Below are 26,808 nucleotides of genomic sequence, written 5' to 3'. Positions count from 1 at the left end.
GATACCGGAGAAACTGACGGAAGCCAAGCACAGAGAGATGGACACAGGTTTCTTCAGGAAGGAAGAGATCTTTATTCGATTCACCGACCGGGACTCAGAGGGACTAATCTCACCAAAAACAGCTAAAATCTGAGTCCTGATCGTACAGTGTAGGTCAGTTCCACCTACATGTACTCTAACCCAATCAACAGAATAAAGACTAACTTTCCTGTTTGACCACTTGGCTTGCCCAGCACAATGGAGGAGGGGAATACTCGTATATCCTGTATTCCTGCACATGCTCCTTACACTACTGATTGTATCGTTGCCACGTGCAACCAACCGACCGATACCTCAGCATATGCACGTGCACATACCACGTGGCAATCTCGGCCTACTAAATTTATTTTTACCGAGATTCCACCACAGTAATAGTCTGGATGCACAGTGTTTCAGCTTGAAACACTGCTCATCCAGACTTTTTTGCAAAAGCGGTATGGAAACATTGCATTATTACACAGCTCCCTGTCTCGCTTCCCACTGTGGCTTGTAACTGGAGTACAATCTAAAATGGTATGTGGGACGAGGAAAGTAGCGCCTTGCAAAACCGAAAATGCTGCAGCTATAACTGCCCCTGGATTAATGATGTAAAAAGAGTACCTTGCCTTCCAAGACCTGTGAAATGTGTGTGGCATGTACACAGTGCATGCACAATTTGAATGGACATGTCTACTCTCCTCTCTGCAATTTTGGAGAGAGCCCGAACCACAGCTGTGCAGATGGGTTTACCCATTGTACAGTGCTGCGGAATTTGTTGGCGCTTTACAAATAATAACCATAGATCCTGTGTGATGGCTGCAACTGGAATGAATTAAGTAATGTTCCATTTAAACCCTAATTTTACTGGATAAGACTACTGTGTAAGTGTTGCAGGATTAAAACATGATATGCTTTTTTTTTTATTCCTCACTTATTTATTTTTGACATGATTATTTAATTTTCTTTTAATCTAAAAACATATAATGCATAAAAGTCGAGGGGGTGGGGGATGATGTGTTTTTTTTCTCGTTTAATATATTAAGACATGAACCTTAGCCCTATCTCTATTCCTAAAGTTTAAAAAAATGTTATATAAAAGTTTTGTAACAGTTAAGCATGTATTAAGGGAAAACTGCCAACTCAGGGGTCTGACTCATATATTCATCCAATTAATTTTATTTCTAGGCAGCTAAAAGGTAAAACCCTCATCTGTTGTTGAATTACAACTACCATAATGCTTTACGGCCAGCAATGCATCAAGCGAGTTGTAGTTCTCTACAGTAGTACCCTGCTTAGGCCTGGGTCTCTGAGGGCTGGTGACGTATTTCCGATTCCGGTAGCTGCCGAGCGGAAGGTGCTGGTGCTTTTGCGCTAGCTTTGTACATTCATTGAGGAGCAATTGTCCTGACTCGGCAACTCGTAATGTGTGTGTTGTGCCGCGAGCGACGGGCTTTAACTTTACAGTCGCCATGGCAAAATAAATAAACATAGGCAAATGTCGTAAAAACCACAGAGGTTTTACTTCCGGTGAGGGCGGAAACATGTCCTATCAGGCTTCATGACGTCAGTTGCCCTCAGTCTGGAAGTACATGTGTTCTAGTGGCAAGGTGACAGGCGAAATTATAGAGGTGAGCAATTAAACGGAGTGGGTTTGTGTTTTTTCTATTTGTAAGCTGAATTTAACCAATATAATATAAACAGCATAAGGCACATCCTGCAAGGCGTGGGATAGCTTGCCTAAAACGTGCAGCTTGAGCTGTCTCTAAGACTGGGGTGCCACATACATCATGATTTCCTGAACACATCACTTATACACATTAAAAAGGCACTGTAGGTACCATAATCACTTCATATGATTGAAGCCTGGAGTCTGCAGGCGCATCAATCCTAAATAGTTAATTCACCATTTTAGCAGAAATATCTGGTGCCCTGCAGCCTGGCTCCCAATTAGGAAATGATGGAGGTGCAGATGTGCTCCGCTTCATGCCATGCCATGCATTGATAAGCTGAGAATCTTAGGTTAGCGCTCCCAGCCAATCACTGAACCAGGACCTTGGGCCCTAAGCGGACCATAGCATTGGGGCAGGAACTGGCACCCCCGGATGCCAGACATCATCACACTCTTCAGTCAGTCGAAGTGGTTGTGGTCCCTACAGTATCTTATTGAATTTTTTTTTTTCTTCAACAGTTTAGCACCCTCAAAGAAAAAACATGCATTTATTTTTTTTCTTGCCTGTTTTATTTGAGGGTATATAGAAAACAGTTTGCAAAAGCTGCTGACCTGCTGTCTGCAGCTTTTGCAAGCCCTCTCCTGTTTCTTCTTTGAGGAATACACCAATCGGAGGCTTCTCCTTAAGAAGCCTCTTTGTTGAAGTCCCCAAGCGTGCGCACGTGTGGCTATACTATGCAGACACGAACTAGCACAGTACACCTGTATAGGAGACGAAAATGTTCCTGGATGTCTGACAGCTAGGGATGTGTTTCGGTGAAGTTTTATAAAAGTGCTGATTTCTATGGAAGCTGTCATATTTGTGACAATTTATAAAAGTGCCAGACTCCAGACACACAAAGCACATCATTCAGAAAGCTGAGGTGCTTTATTTGCCTGGATTGTTCCTGTACTGTTAGAGCATTCCTTGCTTACTTTAGGTTATTGGACCTCTTTGTTATAAAACAATCAAGCTACTGTTCTCTGGTCTAATCAGATGCTTCTCTTAGAGAAACAATGTGGACCCTTGGGTGCTCGTGTGGCAATTGCCAAGCCAATTCTTTAGTAGTGTTTGGAATCATCATGCCGTGTGATGATGCCAACTTTACAAACAATTAAACCCTGTTATTGGGTTTCACCTGACATTGCTGCCCCCCAGCTTCCATCTTTTCTGCCTCCACCACAAAATAGTTTAGACATGTGGCAAGTGTTAACAGAAAGGCTTAACCATGCTAACTGTATCTATGTGTGAAAACCACTACAGTAAAATGACACTCCAGACCTCTAAAGCACTTTGTTTGAAGAGTGTGTACTATTTTTAGATTTTGCTAAAAGTGCAGATTTCAATACAAATGTAAACTTTTATAAATTAACTTGGTTACATCCCACTGGCATTAAAGCAGACAATTTGTCCCGGTACTTCCTGGTTTAGTTAATTTACAAGAAGACGAAAAATGGCCAAAAGAGATTATCTAGATCAAAGGAACAGATAAGTGGATAACCCTGAGACAATGAATTGCAAAGAAAGAGAGAATACTGTCCCTATCATAAGTAAAAATCACGAAGATACTTTAATTAAACCAAAATAAATAATAATAATCCAAGTATAACTGTCTAGCTTAGACCGAAATAGTATGGATATATTAATGTGTATTAGAAGTATATACACAAGGGTGTGGGGGGGGGGGGAATGGTAGAAACGACACACACAAAAATATATATGGAAAAAAGACCAAAATATTTAGTAGAATGATCAAGAGAAAGGGCAGAGTCGCAACAGTTCCCGAGATCATCAGCAAGTAAAACAAGCACAGTTACTAAGACTATAGAGGATGATAGTAAGCCAACTATAGTCCAAAAATATAGAAAACTGACTTAATATAGTCAACTGCTTTCATAGTCCCCCTGACGAGCCTGCAAACCAGGCGAAACGCGCGTCGGGTTGTGACACCGTCTGACCTCTCTTGGAGATTTGCCTGCTTCCCCCGTTTACACCTCTGTTGGGATCCCCCTACTACTGTACCTGCATTGAGGTTAGGACTATATACCTCATGCTAACACTAAGATTCATTGGTGACACTTGCTGATAGCGGATACATTGCAAACCTATCAGTAAAATAAACGTCAGGGAAGCATTATGCCGATCAGGGCAAACCCTTAAGCTCAGTTACTCGTTAATATATTCAGCTATTTTTTGAGCTGCCTGATTTTCCTAGACACTTCTCTTCTTTTACTTTACTATTACCAGTGTCCATGAAGACACTATTCCTATATATACTCTGCTCTCTCTAATTAGATTGAGCATTTTTTCAGTGTCTCTCTCTACCAATAGTCTAGATCTTTATTCTAATATTCTTTGTACATATTGATTGCATCAATCCAGTGTTATACAGCGTCATTTACAACATTTTACTGCATGACCTATAGCCAGACCTTGTACATACATCCCTGGCTCGCTGCTTATTACCTATATTGACTTATTACCGCACACACTGTGCAGGTGACTCTGATTGAGCTAACAACCTTGGTGATATTAGACGCTTTCATTGTTTACACTGCCTTGGATTGCTGCCATGTAAAAATCCTGGACGAATCGCTACTAATCATCCTACTTGCACATTGTATCTATTTAGATACTTGTTCTATTTATGTAGAATTCGACAATATCAGATGTACTGTGACTAATTTCTACACATGTACACTGGATCTATTTAGATATGTATGTTTTGCCTTCTATGAAAGCAGTTGACTATATTAAGTCAGTTTTCTATATTTTTGGACTATAGTTGGATTACTATCATCCTCTATAGCAGTGCTCCCCAACCTTTTTATCGCTGCGGACCGGTAAACGTTTGATAATTTTTCCGTGGCCCGCTTGTTTTGATTTAATAAGACAAAAAAAAAACAGTCACATATATTAAAAAAACACACAGACACATACATAGTCAGAAAATCACAAACACAGTCACATAAAGACAGACTCAAAATTGTTGGTTCCGGGTCCCACACATACGCAGACCGAATGTATATAGCATGTTCATGTGAGAGTTAATAAAAATGGGGGCAGTGTTTGTGGGGCAGTGTGTGTAGTGTGTGTATGGGGCGGTGTGTGTATGGGGGCAGTGTTTGTGGGGCGGTGTGTGCAGTGTGTGTATGGGGCAGTGTTTGTGGGGCAGTGTGTGTATGGGGGCAGTGTTTGTGGGGCTGTGTGTAGTGTGTGTATGGGGCAATATGTGTAGTGTGTGCATGGGGCAGTGTTTTTGGGGCAATGTGTGTAGTGTGTGCATGTGGGCAGTGTTTGTGGGGCAGTGTTTGTGGGGCAGTGTGTGTAGTGTGTGTGTATGGGGGCAGTGTTTGTGGGGCAATGTGTGTAGTGTGTGCATGGGGGCAGTGTTTGTGGGGCAGTGTGTGCAGTGTGTGTATGGGGGCAGTGTTTGTGGGGCTGTGTGTAGTGTGTGTATGGGGGCAGTGTTTGTGGGACAATGTGTGTAGTGTGTGCATGGGGGCAGTGTTTGTGGGGCAGTATGTGTAGTTTGTGTATGGGGCAGTGTGTGTAGTGTGTGTATGGGGGCTGTGTTTGTGGGGCAGTGTGTGTAGTGTGTGTATGGGGGCAGTGTGTGTTTGTGGGCAGTGTGTGTATGGGGGCAGTGTTTGTGGGGCAGTGTGTGTAGTGTGTGTGTGGGGCAGTGTGTGTAGTGTGTGTATGGGGGCAGTGTTTGTGGGGCAGTGTGTGTATGGGGGCAGTGTTTGTGGGGCGGTGTGTGCAGTGTGTGTATGGGGGCAGTGTTTGTGGGGCGGTGTGTGCAGTGTGTGTATGGGGCAGTGTTTGTGGGGCAGTGTGTGTATGGGGCAGTGTTTGTGGGGCAGTGTGTGTATGGGGGCAGTGTTTGTGGGGCAGTGTGTGTAGTGTGTGTGTATGGGGGCAGTGATTGTGGGGCAGTGTGTGTAGTGTGTGTGTATGGGGGCAGTGATTGTGGGGCAGTGTGTGTAGTGTGTGTGTATGGGGGCAGTGATTGTGGGGCAATGTGTGTAGTGTGTGCATGGGGGCAGTGTGTGTATGGGGGGTAAGGAGGCTTTTTCTTTTTTTTAGTTTTATTAAAATTAATATATTCATGTCCCCCCTCCCTTCTTACCTTTACTGGGAGGAGGGGGGACATCTTTCGTTCCCTGGTGGTCCGGTGGGGAATCCCTGGTGGACCCAGCGGTGGTGTGATGAACTCTAGCCCAGTTACAGGGCTAGAGTTCACTCTCGCGAGATTTGGAGCGTTGCCGTGGTTACCGCGGCAACGCTCTAAATCTCGCGAGAGCAGGACCCGGAGGAGCTGCAGGTAAGAGCTCCCGGGTCCTCTCTCACTCCCTCCTCTGCCGGCTGTCAGCACAGTGCCTGCGGACCGGGGAGGGAGATCTCTGATCTCCCCTCCGGTCCGCAGGCACATTGCAGGGCTGGCACTTGGGCAATGCCGGCCCTGCATTAGCCGGCAGGGGAGAATCTCGGGGGGGGGGATCCGGGCGGCCCGGTACCGTTTGATCCACGGACCGGCACCGGTCCGCGGCCCGGGGGTTGGGGAACACTGCTCTATAGTCTTAGTAACTGTGCTTGTTTTACTTGCTGATGATCTCGGGAACTGTTGCGACTCTGCCCTTTCTCTTGATCATTCTACTAAATATTTTGGTCTTTTGTCTATATATATTTTTGTGTGTTTTGTTTCTACCACTCTCCCCCCCCCCCCCCCCCCACACCCTTGTGTATATACTTCTAATACACATTAATATATCCATACTATTTCGGTCTAAGCTAGACAGTTATACTTGGATTATTATTATTTATTTTGGTTTAATTAAAGTATCTTCGTGATTTTTACTTATGATAGGGACAGTATTCTCTCTTTCTTTGCAATTCCTGGTTTAGTTAATTCAGTGGAGCTAAACTTGAGAGGCAGCAATGGCCCAGAACACCTGCCTTGCAAAGACTTATTATTGAGTTGCACTGGAAGTCTGTGACTGGACTGCCACAGAAAGTCTGGGAGGTATTAGAAGGGGAGGGTTTGCAAATGCAACAGGCAAAAGAACTGAAGGTTTTGCAAGCTGTTTTTAGATTTACCCCCAATGAAAAACGCATTATTAAATGCATGCAAGTTTTCATCTATTAAACAGTTATGTTTATTTATTTTGTATTTGGGCAGCGGAGTGTCATTTTAAGAAATATTGGTTTTGTAGCTTAGGGTATTCCCTTAAATAACTATTAATACATCAGCACTCAGAATATACATCAGTTTGCCTGAAGTTTAGGGGGAGTAACCAAGTTATGTACAACTGTTCTGTCAAAAAAGCTTTGTAGGTGCTGTGATTGTAAGCAGGAGAAAAGCACCAAGGTGGGTTTTAGTCCTCTTTATGTCCTTAACCCCTTAAGTACACATGACATGTGTGACATGTAATGATTCCCTTTTATTCCAGAGGTTTGGTCCTTAAGGGGTTAAAATTACATAGTTACATAGCTGAAAAGAGACTTGCGTCCATCAAGTTCAGCCTTGTTTACACATGGTTTTGCTGTTTTTGCAAAAGAAGGCAAAAAACCTAGTCTGAAACGCTTCCAATTTTGCAACAAACTAGGAAAAAATTCCTCTTGACCCCAAAATATCAGTCAGATGTCTCCTTGGATCAAGCAACTACTACCCCACTAATTAGAAATTATATCCCTGTATGTTATGTTTTTGCAAGTATTTATCCAATTGCAGTTTAAACATCTGTATGGACTCTGATAAAACCACCTATACAGGCAGAGAATTCCATATCCTTATTGTTCTTACTGTAAAAAAAAAACCTTTTCTTTGCCTTAGATGAAATCTCCTTTCTTCCAGCCTAAATGCGCGACCTTGTGTCCTATGTATAGCCCTGTTTATGAATAGATTTCCAGATAATGGTTTGTATTGGCCCTGAATATATTTGTATAATGCTATCAAATCCCATCTAAGGCGCCGTTTTTCTAAACTAAAGAGATTTAAATTTTTTAACCTTTCTTCGTAACTAAAATTCTCCATTCCTTTTATCAATTTTGTAGCTCGTCTCTGCACTTTTTCTAGTGCCGTGATATCCTTCTTTAGAACAGGTGCCCAAAATTGCACAGCATAGTCAAGGTGCTTATAAAGAGGCAAAATTATATTTTCATGCCGAGAATTTATGCCCCTATTTATACAGGAGTATAAATTGAATGTTTGGAAATTCAAAGGGAATTCCAGAATTTAGGAAAGAATATGTAGGCTACAAATACAGATGACTTGAAGAATGTTTTAAATTTGGATGCCGTAGCTAAATTCACCTTTAATGCCCTGCATGGTTTTGTCATTGCATTGTATGCTGGTAAGGGATGATGATCATTTTATTTAGCTTTTTTTAGTGAATTCTACCAATTTGGCAGCAACTGTGCCCTGTTATGGTACTTTTTAGCAGTAAACCAAAATGTTTTAAATGTCTATCTGTTCCTGTCCAAATTAGTAAAATTGAATTGCGTATATACGCTGAAGTAATTAAGTCTGACACACGGAGTTCAGGTTAAAATAACTTCGAGAAAATTTATTGGCAAGTGATTAAAAAGCGGGCGCGCAGGCCCTTTTAAGAGACATTTTGCGTCATCATTGATTATTAGAATATCAGCAAATAAACATCATCAATTGGATTAATTGTTAAGTGTCGGGATTAGTGTCCTCCTATCAATATTACTTATTGGTTCAAAAATGAAGTGGTTAGTCCCGTGCCCACCCACCAGAGGTGGGATTGTTCTGGACACGGGTGGGGATAAGGGGGTCTTGAGCGTCATTTTACACGGTCAGTGATATCAGGCCTCGTGGCCAGGTGCAAGGTCTCTTATGAATAGAACATTTCATTACTACTGTGTTCTCATGGCCTTCAAATTATACTATCTTGCAAGTTTAAGGAAAAGTCAGCAACTCCTGTGTTAATCATGTCTTTACAGAAAATACAGTCTTTGTCTATTGTATTAGATGTGCTAGGAAATTCTGTCACGTAAGGTGGTTTTAAAATGAACAAGTTAGGTTATGAGGACAAAATGGAGGATTGAAGAAGTCAGGTTAGGAGGACAAAATGGAGGATTGAAGAAGTCAGGTTAAAATGGAGTTAGTGCAATAATTCAATGCAAGTACAATAATAGATTTTTTTTAATAATCCCACATCAGTCCCCCCTATGAAATGTTAGATTCTAAGAGATAAAAACTTTATTAAGTTAGTACCAGGAAGACATGTTAACCCAAAGGCACAGAAACCCCGTGGCCGCTAGCTAGGTGTTAATGCAAAGTGCAAGACTGTCCCTAGATCTGACCCTGATAGGCTAACTCATCCATCAGTATGGCTCTCGAACACTTCACACCCATGGGTGTCCCATGGCAGCTAACCCACCACTTCTCCACACGGGGCCTTTACCATTCACTGACAGATGCTGTCCCTAAGCTAGTCCCTTCCTAGAATTCCTGCACTTTATCAACAAAAGGGATTGTTTGCAGCGGCAGACAGGGTGAGTTGATGTCTTGGAAATCTTGGTCATCAACTTCGAGATGGGTGAAAGTGGGTGCCGCTTGGTCAACAGTCTTCATGAGGGATTTTCTCAGACATGGGAGGATACAACAAAAGAGAAGAGCAAAGATAAAAAGGAAAATTAGTATAGCCATACCAATATGCATTAAAGCCTTTTGCCATCCTGTCATCCAACCAAACCATCTTTCCCAGGGATCTTTTATCCCAGAATTCCTTTTTAACTCTTCAGACAGGTCATTTAATTTCTCTATGGCTAATGTAACTTTACCATTAGGGCCTGTGTTTTCTGGGATATAGGTACAACATGTCATGGTGTCGGGCAAAATTTTACAAACCCCTCCTTTTTCGGCTAAGATCATATCTAGGGCCATTCTATTCTGGAAAGCCATTTGGGATGTGGCCTGCAGCTGTTCGGCCAACCCCTGGAGGGCGTCTCTGGTATAATTAACAAAACGCTGTTGATTATAATAAATGTAATTTATCCAATTTAAATTCTTGTTTGTGGTAACTATGGCAAAAAGTGATTCAAATCCTGCAGCAACTTCATCTCTTGCTTTAAACTCATTGGGCACCCCCCTAGGCACTCCAATGGCATCAATATACACATGAGGATCAAAACTTCCTTTCACTGGGGCGTCACGCTTAACCTTAGTGTGCCTGGACTCATGGGTGACGAGGTGTGTGTCAGAGATGATATGTATAGGCATAATGGCTTTAGCCAGAGTACACTCCCCCCACCACTCTTTGTCCATTCTGGATCTTAGCTGTAAATCCCCACACAACCAGTAAATGTCCCCTAATGACCTGGTGTGAAACTGCAACAAGTTCATAGAGACATTTCTGTAGGTAGCACAATACCCCTTAGAGAAGTTACCCAAGAATTTACCTATTCCATCATAATTAGCATAACAAGTGTAATTACCTTTATACACGGTAATACCATCTGAGGGTTTGACATCCTTGGTTAGGAGAGGATACTCCTTTGTCCATGCAATACATATGGACCTGTTAAAATTATAGTGATAGGCAAAAAGGCTTAAAACACATTCTTCTATATCTACTGGCAGGGTTAAAGGCACAGTACCCAGGTGAGGCCGGGCACCGCCACATACATAGCATGCGGTCTTATTATGCTTATTAGCATTATATTTCATCCATTCTAACCATAGATTTACATCATTAAAACCTGTTTCAGCGGCCATGGTATCTTCGAAGGTGGGGTTAGCAATGGCCATCATGTCTTGAAAGGTCTGGATATGAGGTTTTAATGGGTTAGGGACCATATGGGTGGCTCCTTGCCACTCAGAGGAGTTACACATATCTTTGAGGTAGAAATGCCCTAATTTACGGTAGGTACCCTTTTTCCAATACATTCCCATCACATACTGGTCTGCATCTGTTGGGCTTGGATGCTCAATGTTAAGGATTAATTTCATTGGTGTACCCCCCCCCCCAGGCTTTCTCAAAGTCATTCTCTGGAGAAGGGATCTACCATGATCATCTACTTTAGATAAGGCACTTTTTGGTTTGTAACCCCAGGTAGGCCCGGCATTCCATCCCGCCGCCCCCCAATGGTTACAATTGTGCCCCCATTGCTTGTCAACTACACAAACATATGGGTCTTTTGAATGAGGGATATCTCTATAGATACTCTGGATTTGTGATGTTGGAAATGGGCATTCAACAATATCACAGTAGTCAAAGGTATAAGTAGCCACATGGGTGCACGATGAATTATACCAGAAGGTGTACCCACTAACATCTTTGGTAATGGCTACTTGCTGGGCCTTTATGAGGCTAATTAAGGAGAAGGTGTACCAGAGGTACATGCTTGTGCGGTATCCGCTTCCTCTGGGGCAGGAGATTTCTTGCAGTGGGAAGCGTGGATCCAATTTGGCCTACCGGCCAGTTTGACGGAGGTTGCGGTAATCAGGAGAACTTGGAATGGACCGTCAAATCTTGGTTCCAGAGTATTTTTCCGCACAAACTTCTTGACCAAGACCCAATCTCCGTGAAGCAGGTTATGGGTACTTGTGTCCAATTCGGGATCTGGAATTGAAGAGAAAACTTGGGCATGTATTTTGTTTAAGGCACTTGAAAGTTCAGTTACATAGTCTACTAAAACATCTGATTGGAGCTGTAACTGCTGCGGATAATAACAACCTAGTCTGGGTGCTGTCCCAAATAGAATCTCATATGGGGACAGTGAATGCTTCCCTCTAGGTGTGTGCCTAACACTAAATAAAGCTATTGACAGGCTTTCTGGCCAGGGCATTTTTGTTTCTTGTGACATTTTTAACATTCTGGCTTTTAGAGTGCCATTCATGCGCTCTACTTTACCACTACTTTGTGGGTGGTAGGGGGTGTGGAAGGCTAGAGTCACCCCTAGAGCAGTCCAAATTTCTTTAGTCACTGTTGCTGTGAAAGCTGGGCCTTGATCACTTTCAATGACTTCTGGGAGTCCGAACCTACATACTATCTCTGTAAGTAGGCGTCTTGCGGTTGTTTTTGCAGTGATATTGGCCACTGGGTAGGCCTCTGGCCATCCTGAGAACATGTCCACTATGACTAGTGCATATTCATGGGGCCCACTCTTGGGCATTTGGATGTGGTCAATTTGAATTCGCTGGAAGGGGTACATGGGCTTTGCCAGGTGTTTTGCAGGCACCTTGATTGGTTTCCCTGGATTGCATTTTGCACAAATGACACAGGCTTTGCAGAAGCTATTGATCAATGTTGTTACTCCAGGTGCTTCATAATACTTCTGTATGAGGGCGGCCATCAATTCTTTTGACAGGTGTGCAGGCCCATGTGCCCATTGGACAACTGCTGGATACAAATTTCTGGGAAGACAAAATTTGAAGTTGTTGTAATATATTCCGTCCTTTTGGACAGCTCCTTTCTTTTTCCATTTCTGGATTTCTTCAGGAGTGACTGCAGCTTGCTGTTCTCGTAAAATTCGCAAATCAGTAGGAAGAGTTTGCAGAGCAAAAATAGGGACTTCTTCTTCTTCTTGTCCGGACACTTCTTCATCCACTTCCTGCAGATCCCTGGCTGCTAGCTTAGCAGCCTGATCAGCCAAATGGTTGCCCTTTGCTTCATCTGTATCCAATTTCCCATGGGCCTTTACCTTCAAAACGGCCACTTCTTTAGGGAGTAGGAGGGCATCCATTAGCTCCTTGATTGCAGTACTATGTTTGACTGGTGTACCGGCGGTGGTGAGAAATCCTCTTGTCTTCCAAATTAGGCCGAAGTCATGTGCCACGCCCAGAGCATATCTTGAATCTGTATAGATGTTGGCACGTTTTCCTTCGGAAATTTTGCATGCTGAAGTCAGAGCCTGTAATTCAGCTTCTTGCGCAGACATTGCTGGCGGTAAGGATGATGATTTGATGACTTCATCTGTTGTGGTTACGGCATATCCTGTATGATATCTTCCTTCTTCATCAGCATATCTTGAACCGTCCACAAACAGGGTGAAATCTGGATCTGGTAATGGATTTTCATGCACAGTTGGTAGGTGCACTGTCTCCATTTTCATCTGTTCAAAACAGTCATGAGGTGTTTCAGGGTCATAATCATTCACTATGACCAGATCTTGAAATTCTTTTTCTAGGAAGTGGCGTGGCCATGCTTCCAGAAGGTCAGTTGTTGGGTATTTGACAATACCATTTCCCTGTAGCTGTTCTTCATCCATGGTGGCCCATAGCTTTGCCATGGGCCCAAGATCATTCCATGACCTTGTCTTCAACTTGGTAACAGGAATATGTGGGATAGCAGTATCCCAATGGCGGTAGAGGTAGTTGAGTTGTTGAGGTAGTTGGACCAAGACCATGCTATTGCCTTCAGAGTCACAATAGAAATCTTGAGCAGTGAGCTTTACATCAGTCCAGTGGTAAAGCTCATCTTCATAGCAAGGTTCAGGAGTAATGTTCGGCTTGTACCACATGGTACAGAAGGCGTAATCCGGGCCTTCACAAAGAGGTGTCTCATCTTCATAAAATGACAAATGTGCATGCATGACTTTCTTGATACATCCACAGAGCAGGTAAATGTAGGTTTCATCCGTGATAAATCCATAATAGATACCCCCCTCAGGGAGTGGGAGAAGAGTGGACGGGTTAAGAACTTGACATCTTTGGATGGAAATGTTGTCAGGCAGAAGAAGATGGCACTGTAGGCGTAGGTGTCTGGCTGGAGACACGTGCTTGAGCTGGACTTGGTTGATGATGGCAGAAATGTCATGAGGGGCCAAAACAACCAGAGGGTGGCCAAGGACCAGGTCTGAGGTTCTTTCTATGAGCTCTCTTGCAGCAAAAACAGCCCTGAGACAGGAAGGAGTCCCTCTGGCCACAATGTCCAGTTGACATGAGAAATATCCAATAGGCCTCTGGCGGCCTCTTAAGTCATTAGTTTGGGTGAGAACTCCTGTTGCATGGCCTTGTCTTTCGGAGACAAATAATTTGAAAGGTTTGGTGTAATCAGGTAGGCCCAGGGCAGGAGCAGAAGCAATGGCACGTTTGAGAGCATTGAAATTGACCAGAGCTTCATTGGTCAAACAGAACGGGTCAGACTTAAGAGCATCATAGAGAGGTTGCATAAGCAGAGAGGCTTCTGGGATCCATGCTCTGCAGTAGGAAATGAGGCCTAGGAAGGCATGAAGAGACTTTGAAGTCCTTGGAGGTGGAATGTCCAGTACGGCTCTTACCCGGTCCCGAGTAAGATGTCTGGTGCCTTGAGATAGACAATGTCCAAGGAAAATCACTGAGGGTTGGCAGAATTGCAGCTTGATGAGTGAAGCTTTGCATCCCTGTTCTGCCAAATAGGAAAGAAGGCTAATTGAACACTTTTCAGTAGTTGGTATATCATCTCCACAGAGCAGTAAATCATCCACATACTGGAGCAAAACAACTTCTGGGTGCTCAATTTGCCATGGGTCAAGGATGGTACCCATGGCCTTTGCAAATTGACTTGGAGAATTTTGTGCCCCTTGGGGCATGACAGTCCAGGTATACTGTTGCATCTCATGAGTGAAAGCAAACAGGTATTGACAGGAAGGGTCCAGTGGGACACTGAAAAAGGCATTGGCCAGGTCAATGACTGTGAAGAATTTTGCAGATGGTGGGATTCCAGAGAGCAGAGTATGGGGATTTGGTACAAGAGGGGTGTCCAGGACGGTAGCTTCATTGACGGCACGGAGATCCTGAACCATCCTGTACTTTTCAGGCTCACCTTTTGGAGTTTTCTTTTTCACAGGAAATAATGGGGTGTTGCATTCAGATTTACATTTTACCAGGGCACCCTTCTCCAGGAGTGCCTTGATGTGGATAGAAATGGCAGCAGCCTGCGCTGGTTTTAATGAATATTGTGGTTTTCTTGGTAACTTAGCTCCTGGAATAAGCTTTACCACCACAGGGGGAACATTTAGGTGACCTATGTCCTCTGGGCCTGAGGACCATAGCTTGGCGGGCACCTGTGTTTTTAATACCTCTGGGAAATTGGACCTTAATTCTGCTGCTTCCTCACGGGGCTTTTCCAAATGCAGCATCAGAGGCAAGGAGCACAGGGCTGAGGTGTCTGATTCAGATAGAGGTGTAGACATTTCTATCTGCCCATCTGGGGTGAAGGTGATGGATGCTTGCAGGCGTGAGAGAACATCAGCACCCAACAGGTTAATTGGACAAGTGGAGGATACCACAAAGCGAGCAAGCAGGCTAGAGCCAACTCGTAGTGGAGTTGTTAAAGGGCTATGTCTTGGCTGGCCATCCACTCCAACACAAGAGACATCAATATTGGACAGGAAAGATGGGTCTGGCAGGTCTTGTTCTCTCAGAACACTACGGGCTGCACCTGTGTCAACAAGAAATGTGGTTGGTTGGCCCTCAATGGGTAAAGTCACTGTAGCAAGTGGCCCCCCCTTATCCCCTGTAGACACTGCCATAACAGGGGTTAATGACACAGGCTTGCCAATTTCCTAATCATCTGGTTCCTCAATTATCGGAACCTCCTTCTCGGCCTTGGGGGCCGGGGCAGGCCTGGATGGCTTTCTTGGCTCTCTCTTGGGTTCCGGGCAATCACTTTTAAAGTGCCCTTTGGCCTTGCAATTAAAACAAACACCATCCTCTGGTTTGGTACCCTTGGGGATAGGGGTAGTGCGTGCCACCATAAGGGGAGCAGAGCTTGGCCTTCTGGGGGTCTGGGCAGACTCTAGGCCCCTAGCAACTAGGAGTAAAGTATCCAGGGGAACAACCTTATATTCAGGGCGGGCAGCAATAATTCCCTTGCGTATTGAGTCTTTAACACCTTGGACAAAAGCACCGGACAGCATTTGTGAGTGGATCTTGTCAGTAAGATCGAACCCCAAATCTGTGAACATTTGGTACAGTCTTGCATGAAACCTTTCCACTGATTCTCCTTTATCTTGTATAACATCAGTAAGGCCAGCAGCCTGATCTGCAAGTTTATCCTTAGCCCATTCTCTTAATTGGTTGCAAAAAGTTACTCCGGAGGGGTAATCAACATCACTGCTGAGTAGAGCTGTACTGAGGTGTCGGGCCATGCTTGGCCAGTATGCATCCCCTGCTTTAATGGCACAAATACTCAGTAAATCACGCCATGCGGCAGAATAAGTCTTTTGAATTTGAACTACCCCTCGGTAAAAGGGCATAGGTTGTTTTTCTGGGTCAGGGAGTGATTTCATTAAAGCACTAGCTTGAGTGGGGTTGAAAGCAACATACTTAGGAGGGGCCCATTCTCCCCGACCCTTGTGTCCGAAGGGATCATCGATAGAACGATGAGTTGGGGCTCCCGCAGCGACCTCCGATGAGACATGGGATACCCTGTCCTCCTCATCTTCATCGAAGTCTATGATGTTGGCTCTTTTACGTGGTGCAGGGCCCGCGTGAGGTGAAAGGATCGGGGGATGGGAAGGAGCCCCAGATGCAGGGGTGGCTAGCGAGTCATAACCTGGGGATAGGTAGTCACCGGGGATTACCGGCATCAGGGCTGAACTGGGGGCCGCCATATTAGAGGCGGGAAAAGGAGTTGCATTAGGATCAAGGGAAGAAGTGGCGGCCATGTTTGATATGGGTACAGCCGGGGCAGACTGAGCCGGACTGGGCATGACCGGAACCTGGGGAGTGGCTTGGGGAAAGGAAGGGTAGCCGGGATAGGGCAGGGCCATGGGATATGGGAAGGGGTAGGGCCAGGCAGGGGAGGGCAGAAGAGTAGGGTGGGTAGTTACATTTAAGGAGGTAGGGTATTGGACTGGGGTGGAGCCGGTTATGGGAGGAGACAGGACGGGATTGGTAGGGATGGGTGCAGAAGGTGGAGTCGGAGCAAGGGAGGAAGGGGTAGTTAGTTGGGCGGATGCTGATGGGAGGGGATTAGCTACGGAGAGGGATTGCAGGGAGGAAATGGCAGATGCAATGTTAGGATTAGGCATGGAAGGAAGCGTGGGGATGGATGAGGATGATGGGACAGTTAGAGACGGGGAAGGGGTAAAGAAAGATCCATCAGAATTCAGGACCGGGCAGACAGGGGAGGTGATGGGATGGGATTCGGGAGGATTGGGAGTGGGGAACATAGTCAGCTGGCTATCACCTACTGCTGACTGAACCTTGGGGATAGACATCCCCTGGGCGCCATTTTGGGGCGCTGGCTGAGGGTAAACCCCAGCAACACAATTCTTATGATACACAAACAATTTCACACCTTTGTGATTTATCTCTTCCTCAACCCAACCTTCTAACTGAATAGCCTTCGCTACTCTATACCATGCTTCAGCAGTCTTTAATAAATCCTTATCTGTAAGCTTGCCTTTCATTTCTGTCAGTAACTTGCGCCAACTTTCTGGTTGTAATCTTCCACATCTTGGTACAGCAATTTTACATACTTTTGCAATCCTTTCAACACCTTTAACCATCTCCTCACCCTCTCTGTTCCCTACTAAATCACATGCTAACCAGCCCTTACTGGGCTTATCTAAATCCTGTCCCATAGTCCCTTTACCCCTATACCAGCGTCCTAGATATAGAGAGAGAGAAGGGAAATTGAACAGGAACGTCTACAATGCTCGACTGCCACCCGAGGACCGTGGAACTTTCTCAGGTGCGTCTTCCCAAAACGTAGACTAGTCACTGAATCCGCCTACCCGGGGTGGTAGACACGGATTGGAGCGAGGTGAGAAGTGTGTGACCAATCACTTCTCTTTCAAGAGAAATGGGAGTGGATAGTATAACAATATAGGAAGTGCAGAAAAGATGAAAGGCAAGGAAAATCCTTAGAGACAGACACAGGAGTTCATGAGACTCCTCATTAAACAAACAAGACAACAATACAGTTGAAATACAGTGCATGCATCACAGTTCAAATAAAATCAACAGTAATTCCTCTCCTTTACTCGTGTGCTTACTCCAAAGTCACCTCCCTCAACCCCGTAGTGTCTCCGCTCGGAGAACAACTTTCGTAAGTCTCACTACCACGTGATGCGGAAAACAAGCAATGCCCACTTGAATTCCCCCAGGAAGCAGAGTCCCCTGCCACAAGACTAAGCCCCCCTCACAAATAAACAGAAAACTGGAATCCCCCCAGCCGAAGTTGTGGGTTACCAAAACCGGACTCCCCCCAGCCGAAGCTGTGGGTTACCAAAACCGGACTCCCCCCAGCCGAAGCTGTGGGTTACCAAAACCGGACTCCCCCCAGCCGAAGCTGTGGGTTACCAAAACCGGACTCCCCCCAGCCGGAGCTGTGGGTTACCAAAACCGGACTCCCCCCAGCCGGAGCTGTGGGTTACCAAAACCGGACTCCCCCCAGCCGGAGCTGTGGGTTACCAAAACCGGACTCCCCCCAGCCGGAGCTGTGGGTTACCAAAACCGGACTCCCCCCAGCCGAAGCTGTGGGTTACCAAAAAGCTAGCTAGGCTGTAAAACAGGCAACAGAAGACCCAGGCAAATCCCCTCAGGTCCACCCCCCTTTATCCCAAAAAGGGGAAAAAACAGGTAAAATACAAACAGATAGACTAACAAACTGAAGACCCAGGCAAATCCCCTCAGGTCCACCCCCCTTTATCCCAGAAAGGGGAAAACAAGCAAGACAGAGAACCCCAGGCAAATCCCCCGCAGGTCCACCCCCCTTTATCTCAAAATGGGGAAACAGGCAAACAATTCAAACACACCCAGGCAACAGATAGACTAAAATGCAGGTAAACAAGTGAGTAACGAGGCACCGGGCAAGATATTACCTGTCTTTGATGTCCTCCCGGGAAGCAGTCACAGACACGTGGACGGGTCAATCAAAGGGGCCGGAACATACCGGTGGCTCTGCAGAAGTCTCTACCGTGTACCTGGAGGTGATCAATCTCCTTTCCTTCCCCCCGGATTCCTCCGTCCACCCTTGTCTTCCTTAGGACGGCTCACCGGCCGGACATAGCCCGATGCCCCACGTTGGGCGCCAAGTTGTTATGGTACTTTTTAGCAGTAAACCAAAATGTTTTAAATGTCTATCTGTTCCTGTCCAAATTAGTAAAATTGAATTGCGTATATACGCTGAAGTAATTAAGTCTGACACACGGAGTTCAGGTTAAAATAACTTCGAGAAAATTTATTGGCAAGTGATTAAAAAGCGGGCGCGCAGGCCCTTTTAAGAGACATTTTGCGTCATCATTGATTATTAGAATATCAGCAAATAAACATCATCAATTGGATTAATTGTTAAGTGTCGGGATTAGTGTCCTCCTATCAATATTACTTATTGGTTCAAAAATGAAGTGGTTAGTCCCGTGCCCACCCACCAGAGGTGGGATTGTTCTGGACACGGGTGGGGATAAGGGGGTCTTGAGCGTCATTTTACACGGTCAGTGATATCAGGCCTCGTGGCCAGGTGCAAGGTCTCTTATGAATAGAACATTTCATTACTACTGTGTTCTCATGGCCTTCAAATTATACTATCTTGCAAGTTTAAGGAAAAGTCAGCAACTCCTGTGTTAATCATGTCTTTACAGAAAATACAGTCTTTGTCTATTGTATTAGATGTGCTAGGAAATTCTGTCACGTAAGGTGGTTTTAAAATGAACAAGTTAGGTTATGAGGACAAAATGGAGGATTGAAGAAGTCAGGTTAGGAGGACAAAATGGAGGATTGAAGAAGTCAGGTTAAAATGGAGTTAGTGCAATAATTCAATGCAAGTACAATAATAGATTTTTTAATAATCCCACATCAGCCCCACTGCTTTCCCTTCTCATTGCCGCCATGTTCCTCTCTGCTCTGTGTTCGGCTCCTGCTGGTTCTATCCAGGGCCACATTACTGCTGTACTCTTGCATTTGTGTAAGAGTACAACAGTTTGAAGGGTGGGGTGTCCATGGTGTCACCACATCACAGTGTCCTTGCCCAGCAAAAGAGGCACGTCGTCTTAGTGTGCATGTATGTCAGAATAACAAGCTTCCTTGTTGGACAGCCAATTAGATCTCCTCATACACTGACCATTTCTTTAGTTCTTGTGTGTGGGGTTAAAATGTCCTGAATTTAGTCCTCCACACACACAGTTTAACAGGTGTTTCCTGTGCACTTCCCTCAGTCCTCTTGACACTAGGTGACTGAGCCTAGCTGCGGGGTGATAAAGAACTGAGGGTGTGTTTTTGACAGGTCTGGAGCTATTACCAGAATGCAAACTGGTTGTGGATCTTGGGCATTGTATTTGTAAAATGATTTATTGTAAATCAGTGCTCCAAAAACGTTTTCTAAATTTAACCCAATAATTAATTTAGCATTCTTTGAGAATCTATGTTTTAAGTACTATTTCTCTGAGTTATAGTGTGATTGCATTATTTGAGCATCATTATTGCAAAGCTTACTGAGAAAATGATGCAATGAAAGACATGCTTTGCTCCCTAGGGATCTGGAAGAGCTAATTGAAAGACAGATCTGTTGTAGCTTCACTGAGTGCAGAATTACTCTGTTTTATAAACCTCTGTTTTAATAACCTCTCTTTTCTGCTAAAGCATTTTCTTTATTGTTGCAGTAATAGGGATGATTTATTGATACATTGTTCTTAGAAATGATTTCTCACCATACTAATTTAAAGAAAAAGCAAAAAAATAAATAAAAAAAAATACAAACAAACCACGAGCTTATTCACTATCGTTGTTAGAAATTCAAAATAGATTTCAGATTTTAGGTTAGAATATATATATATATATATACTGAAAACGTGGATAACTTGTGTTATAATTTTGGAATCAATGTTCCATTTCCGATAGTTTACATATTTTATAGACTCCGTGACCACATGCTAAAATTTATAAATTCTTTCTTTATTTTCACTTCAACAGACCTTATCCACATGGTAATATTTGACAAGGGGCTTGCACTGAAGCCAACAACACCTATTCATTTTGCAATCTAGATATATTGTTTAAACAGTAGTGTGTCTCGCAGTAAAACATAGATTGCGCACCAAAGTGGTTTGCGCACCAAAGTTTGGTTACATCAACGTTCTGTCAAAGCTTTTATATTTAAAACATAGGAAATAACAAGGTAAGAATGTATAAGAAGTATAGATATCGACAATTGTCGTGTTTTGTCAAGCGGTAAGAGGGTGCTAGTAGGTGATCTAGCTTCTGTGATTAGCCAATGTGTGTTAGGTATATACTGTAGAGCAGTCACATGCTGAAATTTAAAGGGGGTGGTGTGTATTCTCTTCCGTTCTCCTGGTGCGAGCTGCCAATCGCAGCTCTGCCCCTTTAGTCATCAAGAAATCTAATTGTCCGGATAGAATACGGAGAATAGCATACTGAGCAAGGGCTATATAAAAAACATACCTTATTAATTGCTCACCCAATTTGCTTGTTGTTGAATAATTAAAGGAACACTCTAAGCATCAAAACCAGATTATCTTAATCATTTGTTGCATATATGCCATCTCCTATTTTTGGACACTAGAGACTCTTTCTCATATTGACCTTTAGAAATCAATCGCCTTCACATTCAACGCCATGACATCCAGTATGATGGCACAGAATGCTCTTGTTTTTTTTCTCACCTAGAAGCAATGAATTCTCTATGATAAGTTTTGATTAGTGGGTTGCCCTCAATGCATCTATATGAGAAGCATTTGATTGGACAGAAGTCATCGTCATTGATGACTTCACGTGAGGCAGAGCTGCTTCTCCAAGGAGTCTGACCCAGAGCTGGAATAAAGATGAGTTTTACAACCTGCTTTATTTGGGGGGTGCGGGTGGGAAAATAAAACCCTACATGGGTGAGTAAAGTAATCTAGGAACTAACGGGTACGTTTTTCTTTTAACTCAGTTTTATGAATGGGGAGCGTCAGATGACCGCTTTCAGCCAATCAGCAGCACCGCTAAGAGATTTCCGGTTTAAAGATTTTTATAAAACAAAAGGACAGAGAGGCAGGGAGATTTGGCGCTGGGACACAGACTTTGGGGGTTTAACAGTTTGTGAACTATTTACCCCTTAAGGTGAGCTGGCCTCACACCATAACCACTTCATAACAATTATGTTGTTATGGTGCCTATACTGTTCATTTAAAGTGACAGTAGCTAAACAGAAGCATAGCTGATTGATTGTGAGAATATGAGAATATTTCCAGTTTGGCTACTTTGGTCTTAAATTTACTTTGTATTCCCTACAATTCTCACTTCAGTAAATAACCCTGATGGTGTCTTGTCATGTCTGAAGCAGTATTCTGAAATCTCATTCTAAACATACAATCCTATTATTATTTTTTTAAATCTTTTTTTTCTCTTAAACAGTGAACCCTGCTGCAGCAGTTTCCAGCAGAATGCCGGCTGGTGTATCGTGGTCTCGGTATCTGAAGATGCTGGGGGCCAGCACCCTGTCTATGTTTGCAGGCGCAGAGCTTGTGCACAGATATTACCGACCTGATCTTGTAAGCATTTGGAAAATAACTGCACTGTTCTAAAATACCTGTGTTCCCTTGCTTCACTGTGGTTTCAGGAAGGTTGCATCAGTGTTGCAGTAACTAGTGTGTGTAGATCAATACCTACATATTAAATAAATGTAAAAATAACACTGCCCATTTACTGACTTATTATTAAAATGTGATTGCAAGACACAGGATTATTAACTAAAGTGAGAATTCAAAGTGAATTTCAAACTAAGGGCCGGAGTAGCCGAACTGAAAACATTGCTGACTTAGAGACGTTTTCCCGTTCAGCTATTGTGACCTTAAATATGAAATTCGCTTTGAATTCACCTCGAATTCTCACTTGAGTAAATAACAAGGGGCAGATGGTTACGTTTTAAGATGGTGATGCGCCAGACACTCCCCCAGAATTTAACTGTACATAGATACTCATATAATACAGAGTGCTGAGCACAACATAAATATATCTATAAAATACATAGAGCTGAGCACAGTACAGAGCTTTCCATACCACAAACAGAGCTGAGAAAAAGTAGATATAATACACAGAGCCGGGTACAAATCAAAAATACCTTTACAATACACAGAGCTGGGTAGACTACAGGGATACCAATGCAACAGGTAGAGCTGAGTAAAATACAGAGAAATAACTCACAGAGCTGGGCACAACAAGGGCATACTTACAACTATCCCACACAGCCAGCGTCACTGTGATGGATTACACAGAGCTGCAGTACAGAGATAGCCACACAATACATGTTTCTGTAAAATGCTTTAACTCTATCTTCCTAGCCCTCTCTTGACTTTCCCCTCTAAGGATCTCATTTTCAGTAGTGCTTCTGCTACGATAACTAGCTTTCTAGTAACTATTGCTGCTGATACTCCGTTAGCTCTGAGCACACGGTGTGCACAAGGTTAAAGCATCAAGATACTGATAGTGAGCAAGGAGTAGCTGGCATATTTGGAGTCTATCAATATCTTGATGCTTTAACCTTGTGTACACTGTGTGCGGAGAACTAACAATGAGCAAGGAGTAGCTGGCATATTTGGAGTCTATCAATATCATGATGCTTTAACCTTGTGTACACTGTGTGCGGAGAACTAACAATGAGCAAGGAGTAGCTGGCATATTTGGAGTCTATTAGTTCTCTGCACATAGTGTACACAAGGTTAAAGCAGCAGGATAATGATAGACTCCTGATTACCTTTGCAGTTGGCAATCTAATTAATCGTCATTGGTAATATGGAATCAGGATGAAGCTGACATGATTAACAGTAGCAACAATTATCACAGATTAAATCAGATCAGTCCTCAGAGTCAAAGCCCCAGTCATTTAGTTTGAAGCTTTATAACCTTTTAACTAGCTACAGCATGAGTGTCTCAGGTCTTATTTGTAGAGACTGAGCACTTTAAAGACGATGGTGGGTATTTGCAGTAAGAGTTATTAAAACTTGGGTGACAGGCATCATGGTGCTTTGTGTCAGAACTGCCCCCTTCCCTTATCACCCCTGGGCTTCCGTGGGTTTATTTATATTATATGTTTGCCTGATGACTGATTAAGCAAGGTCTCTTACCCAGTCAATAGGGCTATTGGGAGAAAAAAAAAAAAAGACATTCTAAACTGACGTTTGGCAGGGGCCAGGAGGGATATCCCTCTGTTTGTATTTCAGCATATACTGTTGTATTAAGAAGAGAGGGAAGTATTTTAATAGCTTCACATATTGTGTACTTGTAGTATTTATTTCAAGGTGTAGGTGAAGGGGATACCACACAGGTGTTTGACCTAACCACTACTGAATGTTGTACTATTGTATTGTTCGCTACACTGTGAATAACCCTGTTAAAATCAAGAGGCAACTGTTTTTTTGTGGGAAAAAAAAAAAGGTTAACTGGATAGAGCAAGATATGCTGTCTAGAGTCCTGCATAATGCATGCCAGTGCTCCACATTTATATATAATTTTCAGAAAGTACTGAATGGTTTGGAAACGGTATCAGTGCTGCACAGTGTGCTCTGCATGGAGGCGCTGAATGTTACCCATAGAGAACATGTGCAATATCCTTGAATGCTTTCCTATGGGAAAGTATTGGCTTAACTGAGATCATAAAGATTGGTGATCTCTGCCATGGTGGCGGGACAGTTAAAGGACTGACAAATGCCAAGCGCCAGGTGAAATTTCTAGTCAAAATGGCATCCTCGGATTTGTTGAGCCCAGGTGTCAGGTATACTTTTGTTTATTAGTTGGAACTTTTTTTTTTTGTCAATCTCTTTTTATTTAAATTTTTTCATATCAATGCATTTTGTGATTCAGAAGAGAAAAAGATGGTTGGGGAGTACGTAATCATACATTACAGGCATATGTATGGGACTGGGTTGTTGTATGCGTCCCCGTAGCCAGTCCGAGTGCATTGGTATTCTGTCAAGTGGGTATAGTTAGCTTAGGGAGATCAGTCGCTAGCATGTGTATGAAGGTGTGTACCCCATTCGGGGTGGTGATGGCGGGCTGTCTTCTACATGTGCCCCTAACCAAGGGGGTGTCGGGGGGTTGTTGCGTTCGGTCTGCGGTTTATGAGCGGTGTCTGCACCATTTAAGCAGGCTGCATTTTTTTATGTTGTCACGTAACTGTGTCCGTCTGGTGTGTGTTATGTCGCCATGTCTGATATGCAAAAAGAATAACTGGGGTTAACTGGGCTGAACTTTCGGTGCTTGTGCCTCATGGGGTAGGTATGTTCCCTTGAGAGTTCAGGTTTCTAGTTGCCGGGTCGGGTGTCGTTGAGGGCACTTCTGCTCTGGCTCTGGGGTGTCGCTCAGGTTGGGTCTGCGGGTTCTGGATTCCCAGGGCTTTGTAAAAAGTAGATGCCTCAGCCAGCGATGAGAGTTTATGCACAGTCCCTTTATGGTTGACCACTAGGAACCTAGGGGATCTCCAGTGCTATTCCACTCCGGTTGCTCTTAGGTGGCTTGTGACCGGTTGCAGGGATCGTCGCCATTGCAATGTGGACCTGGTGAGGTCCTGGTAGAATGAGAAGGGTAGTGGCGTCTTGCCCTGCATCACTGTCAGCAGGATTCCTTTGTCATGTGAAGTGGAGCTTCGGACTGTCACGTCTCTCGCCACTGTAGAGGTGGGTCCGCCAGCAGCCGGTATATCCCGTCTATTGAAAATTTCTTGGCTTGGGCATGGGGCAGTATGGCGGACACTAGGCGCCTCACATAGTGGGGCAGTTCGTCCAGCACGATTGTGTCCGGGATCCCTCTGATTTTCAGGTGGTTGCGCCGTGACCTGTCATCAAGAGCGGTGTAATGGAGTGAGAGGGCCTGTTGGTGTGTTTGCATGGTTAGAACTGTAGCTTGGAGGTCTGAGAGCCCCTGTCTGAGTGTTGCTATGTCCTCTACCGAGGCCTTCACCCTGGTGCCCACTGCCTGAATGTCTGCTTTGATACTTGCCACGTCTGTCGCCAGAAGCGTCTTAAGCTCTTGGACCAAATTACGGAAGTCCCGCTGAGTGACCGGTGCCGACCCCTCTGCGCTCTTTGCAGTACTAGGTACCTGTTCTGGCTGGGGGTCTGGTTGTGCAGACTCTGTTGGAGTTTGTGGTGATCTGTGATCTGCCATTTTTGCTGCCTGGTTTCTCTGTAACAGGGCCCCTATATTCCTGGAACCTGATTGTGGCTCCAGGGGGGGCTTCTGGGTCCGTTTACCCATCTGTGCTGGGTGTGATTGAGTAGTGTCTTGAAAGAATTCAGCCTCCGGTGCCCCTAGAGGCCGCCAGCAGTCCAGCAGATCCAACCAGGTCGGGTTCAGAGTGGGCTTGTAGGCCACAAGTCTTCGATTCTGTCTCCTGACCCTCGCCGGCTGCAAAAACGGCATAGGTCCTCTCCCGGTCGCCTGCCCTGTTTGGTGACAGCCTGTAGCAGGTAGGGAGAGAGGATCTGTCCCCTATTGTCGGGTTTTTGCAGCTGGGACACACGGAGCTCCATGAAATGGCGGCCGTTCGCGATCGCGGTCAAGCTCCACCCCCAGTTGGAACTTTTAATGTTGTCTTAAAGTCATTGGAAAATTTCTTCTGGAAAATGACTGTGTGTTTAGAGAAATTAAAGGGACCGTGTTCAATAAACGCCATTCAAAATGCTGCAGCTATCATTTTAAATCATAAAAATACAAAGTTGACAAACAGGTTGGACATTACCAGCTAAACAGTTTTTTGTTGTTTTTCAGAGTGTACCAGATATCCCACCCAAACCAGGAGAGCTTAAAACAGAACTACTTGGACTGAAAGCAAGAGAAACAAAAACTGAACAATCATAGCTGCTACTTTATCAAACTACAATGGAGCTGGTTGATGTGTTGTGTTATTTATATCACACATTTTATTTTTTTCATAAATAAAAACTTTTTTTTTCTATGCTAGAGATATACAAACATCCTTGAAGTGCCACAGCAGCACACAAAGGTTTATTCACAAAGATACTTTCTTGGCACGTATAAACTACATTTTTAAAATTTTATCTTAGTAAACACGTCATAAGATAAAAAAACAGAATTGGTAGATATAGCACGCTGAGCTGCCTAACAGTATAGTGAGTCAATACAAGTAATCTAAGTAGAACTGTACTTATTTTGTTGTAGCTAGTA

General features: G+C 44.0%; 1 protein-coding gene across 1 annotated transcript; it reads left to right on the top strand.

Moving 5' to 3' along the window:
* Positions 1-1,545: 1,545 nt before the first annotated feature.
* On the top strand, positions 1,546-26,574 carry LOC134600794 (ubiquinol-cytochrome-c reductase complex assembly factor 6). The gene is made up of 3 exons (XM_063445184.1): positions 1,546-1,646; positions 22,042-22,178; positions 26,392-26,574. The coding sequence occupies exons 2-3, from the start codon at positions 22,071-22,073 to the stop codon at positions 26,479-26,481; spliced, it is 198 nt and encodes a 65-aa protein (XP_063301254.1). The 5' UTR covers positions 1,546-1,646; positions 22,042-22,070; the 3' UTR covers positions 26,482-26,574.
* Positions 26,575-26,808: the final 234 nt, after the last annotated feature.

This window comes from Pelobates fuscus, chromosome 3, assembly GCF_036172605.1.
Source record: "Pelobates fuscus isolate aPelFus1 chromosome 3, aPelFus1.pri, whole genome shotgun sequence".
Classification (NCBI taxonomy): domain Eukaryota; kingdom Metazoa; phylum Chordata; class Amphibia; order Anura; family Pelobatidae; genus Pelobates; species Pelobates fuscus.
The sequence above is the reverse complement of the archived record's forward strand: the minus strand, read 5'-3'. Positions and strand labels throughout refer to the sequence as shown.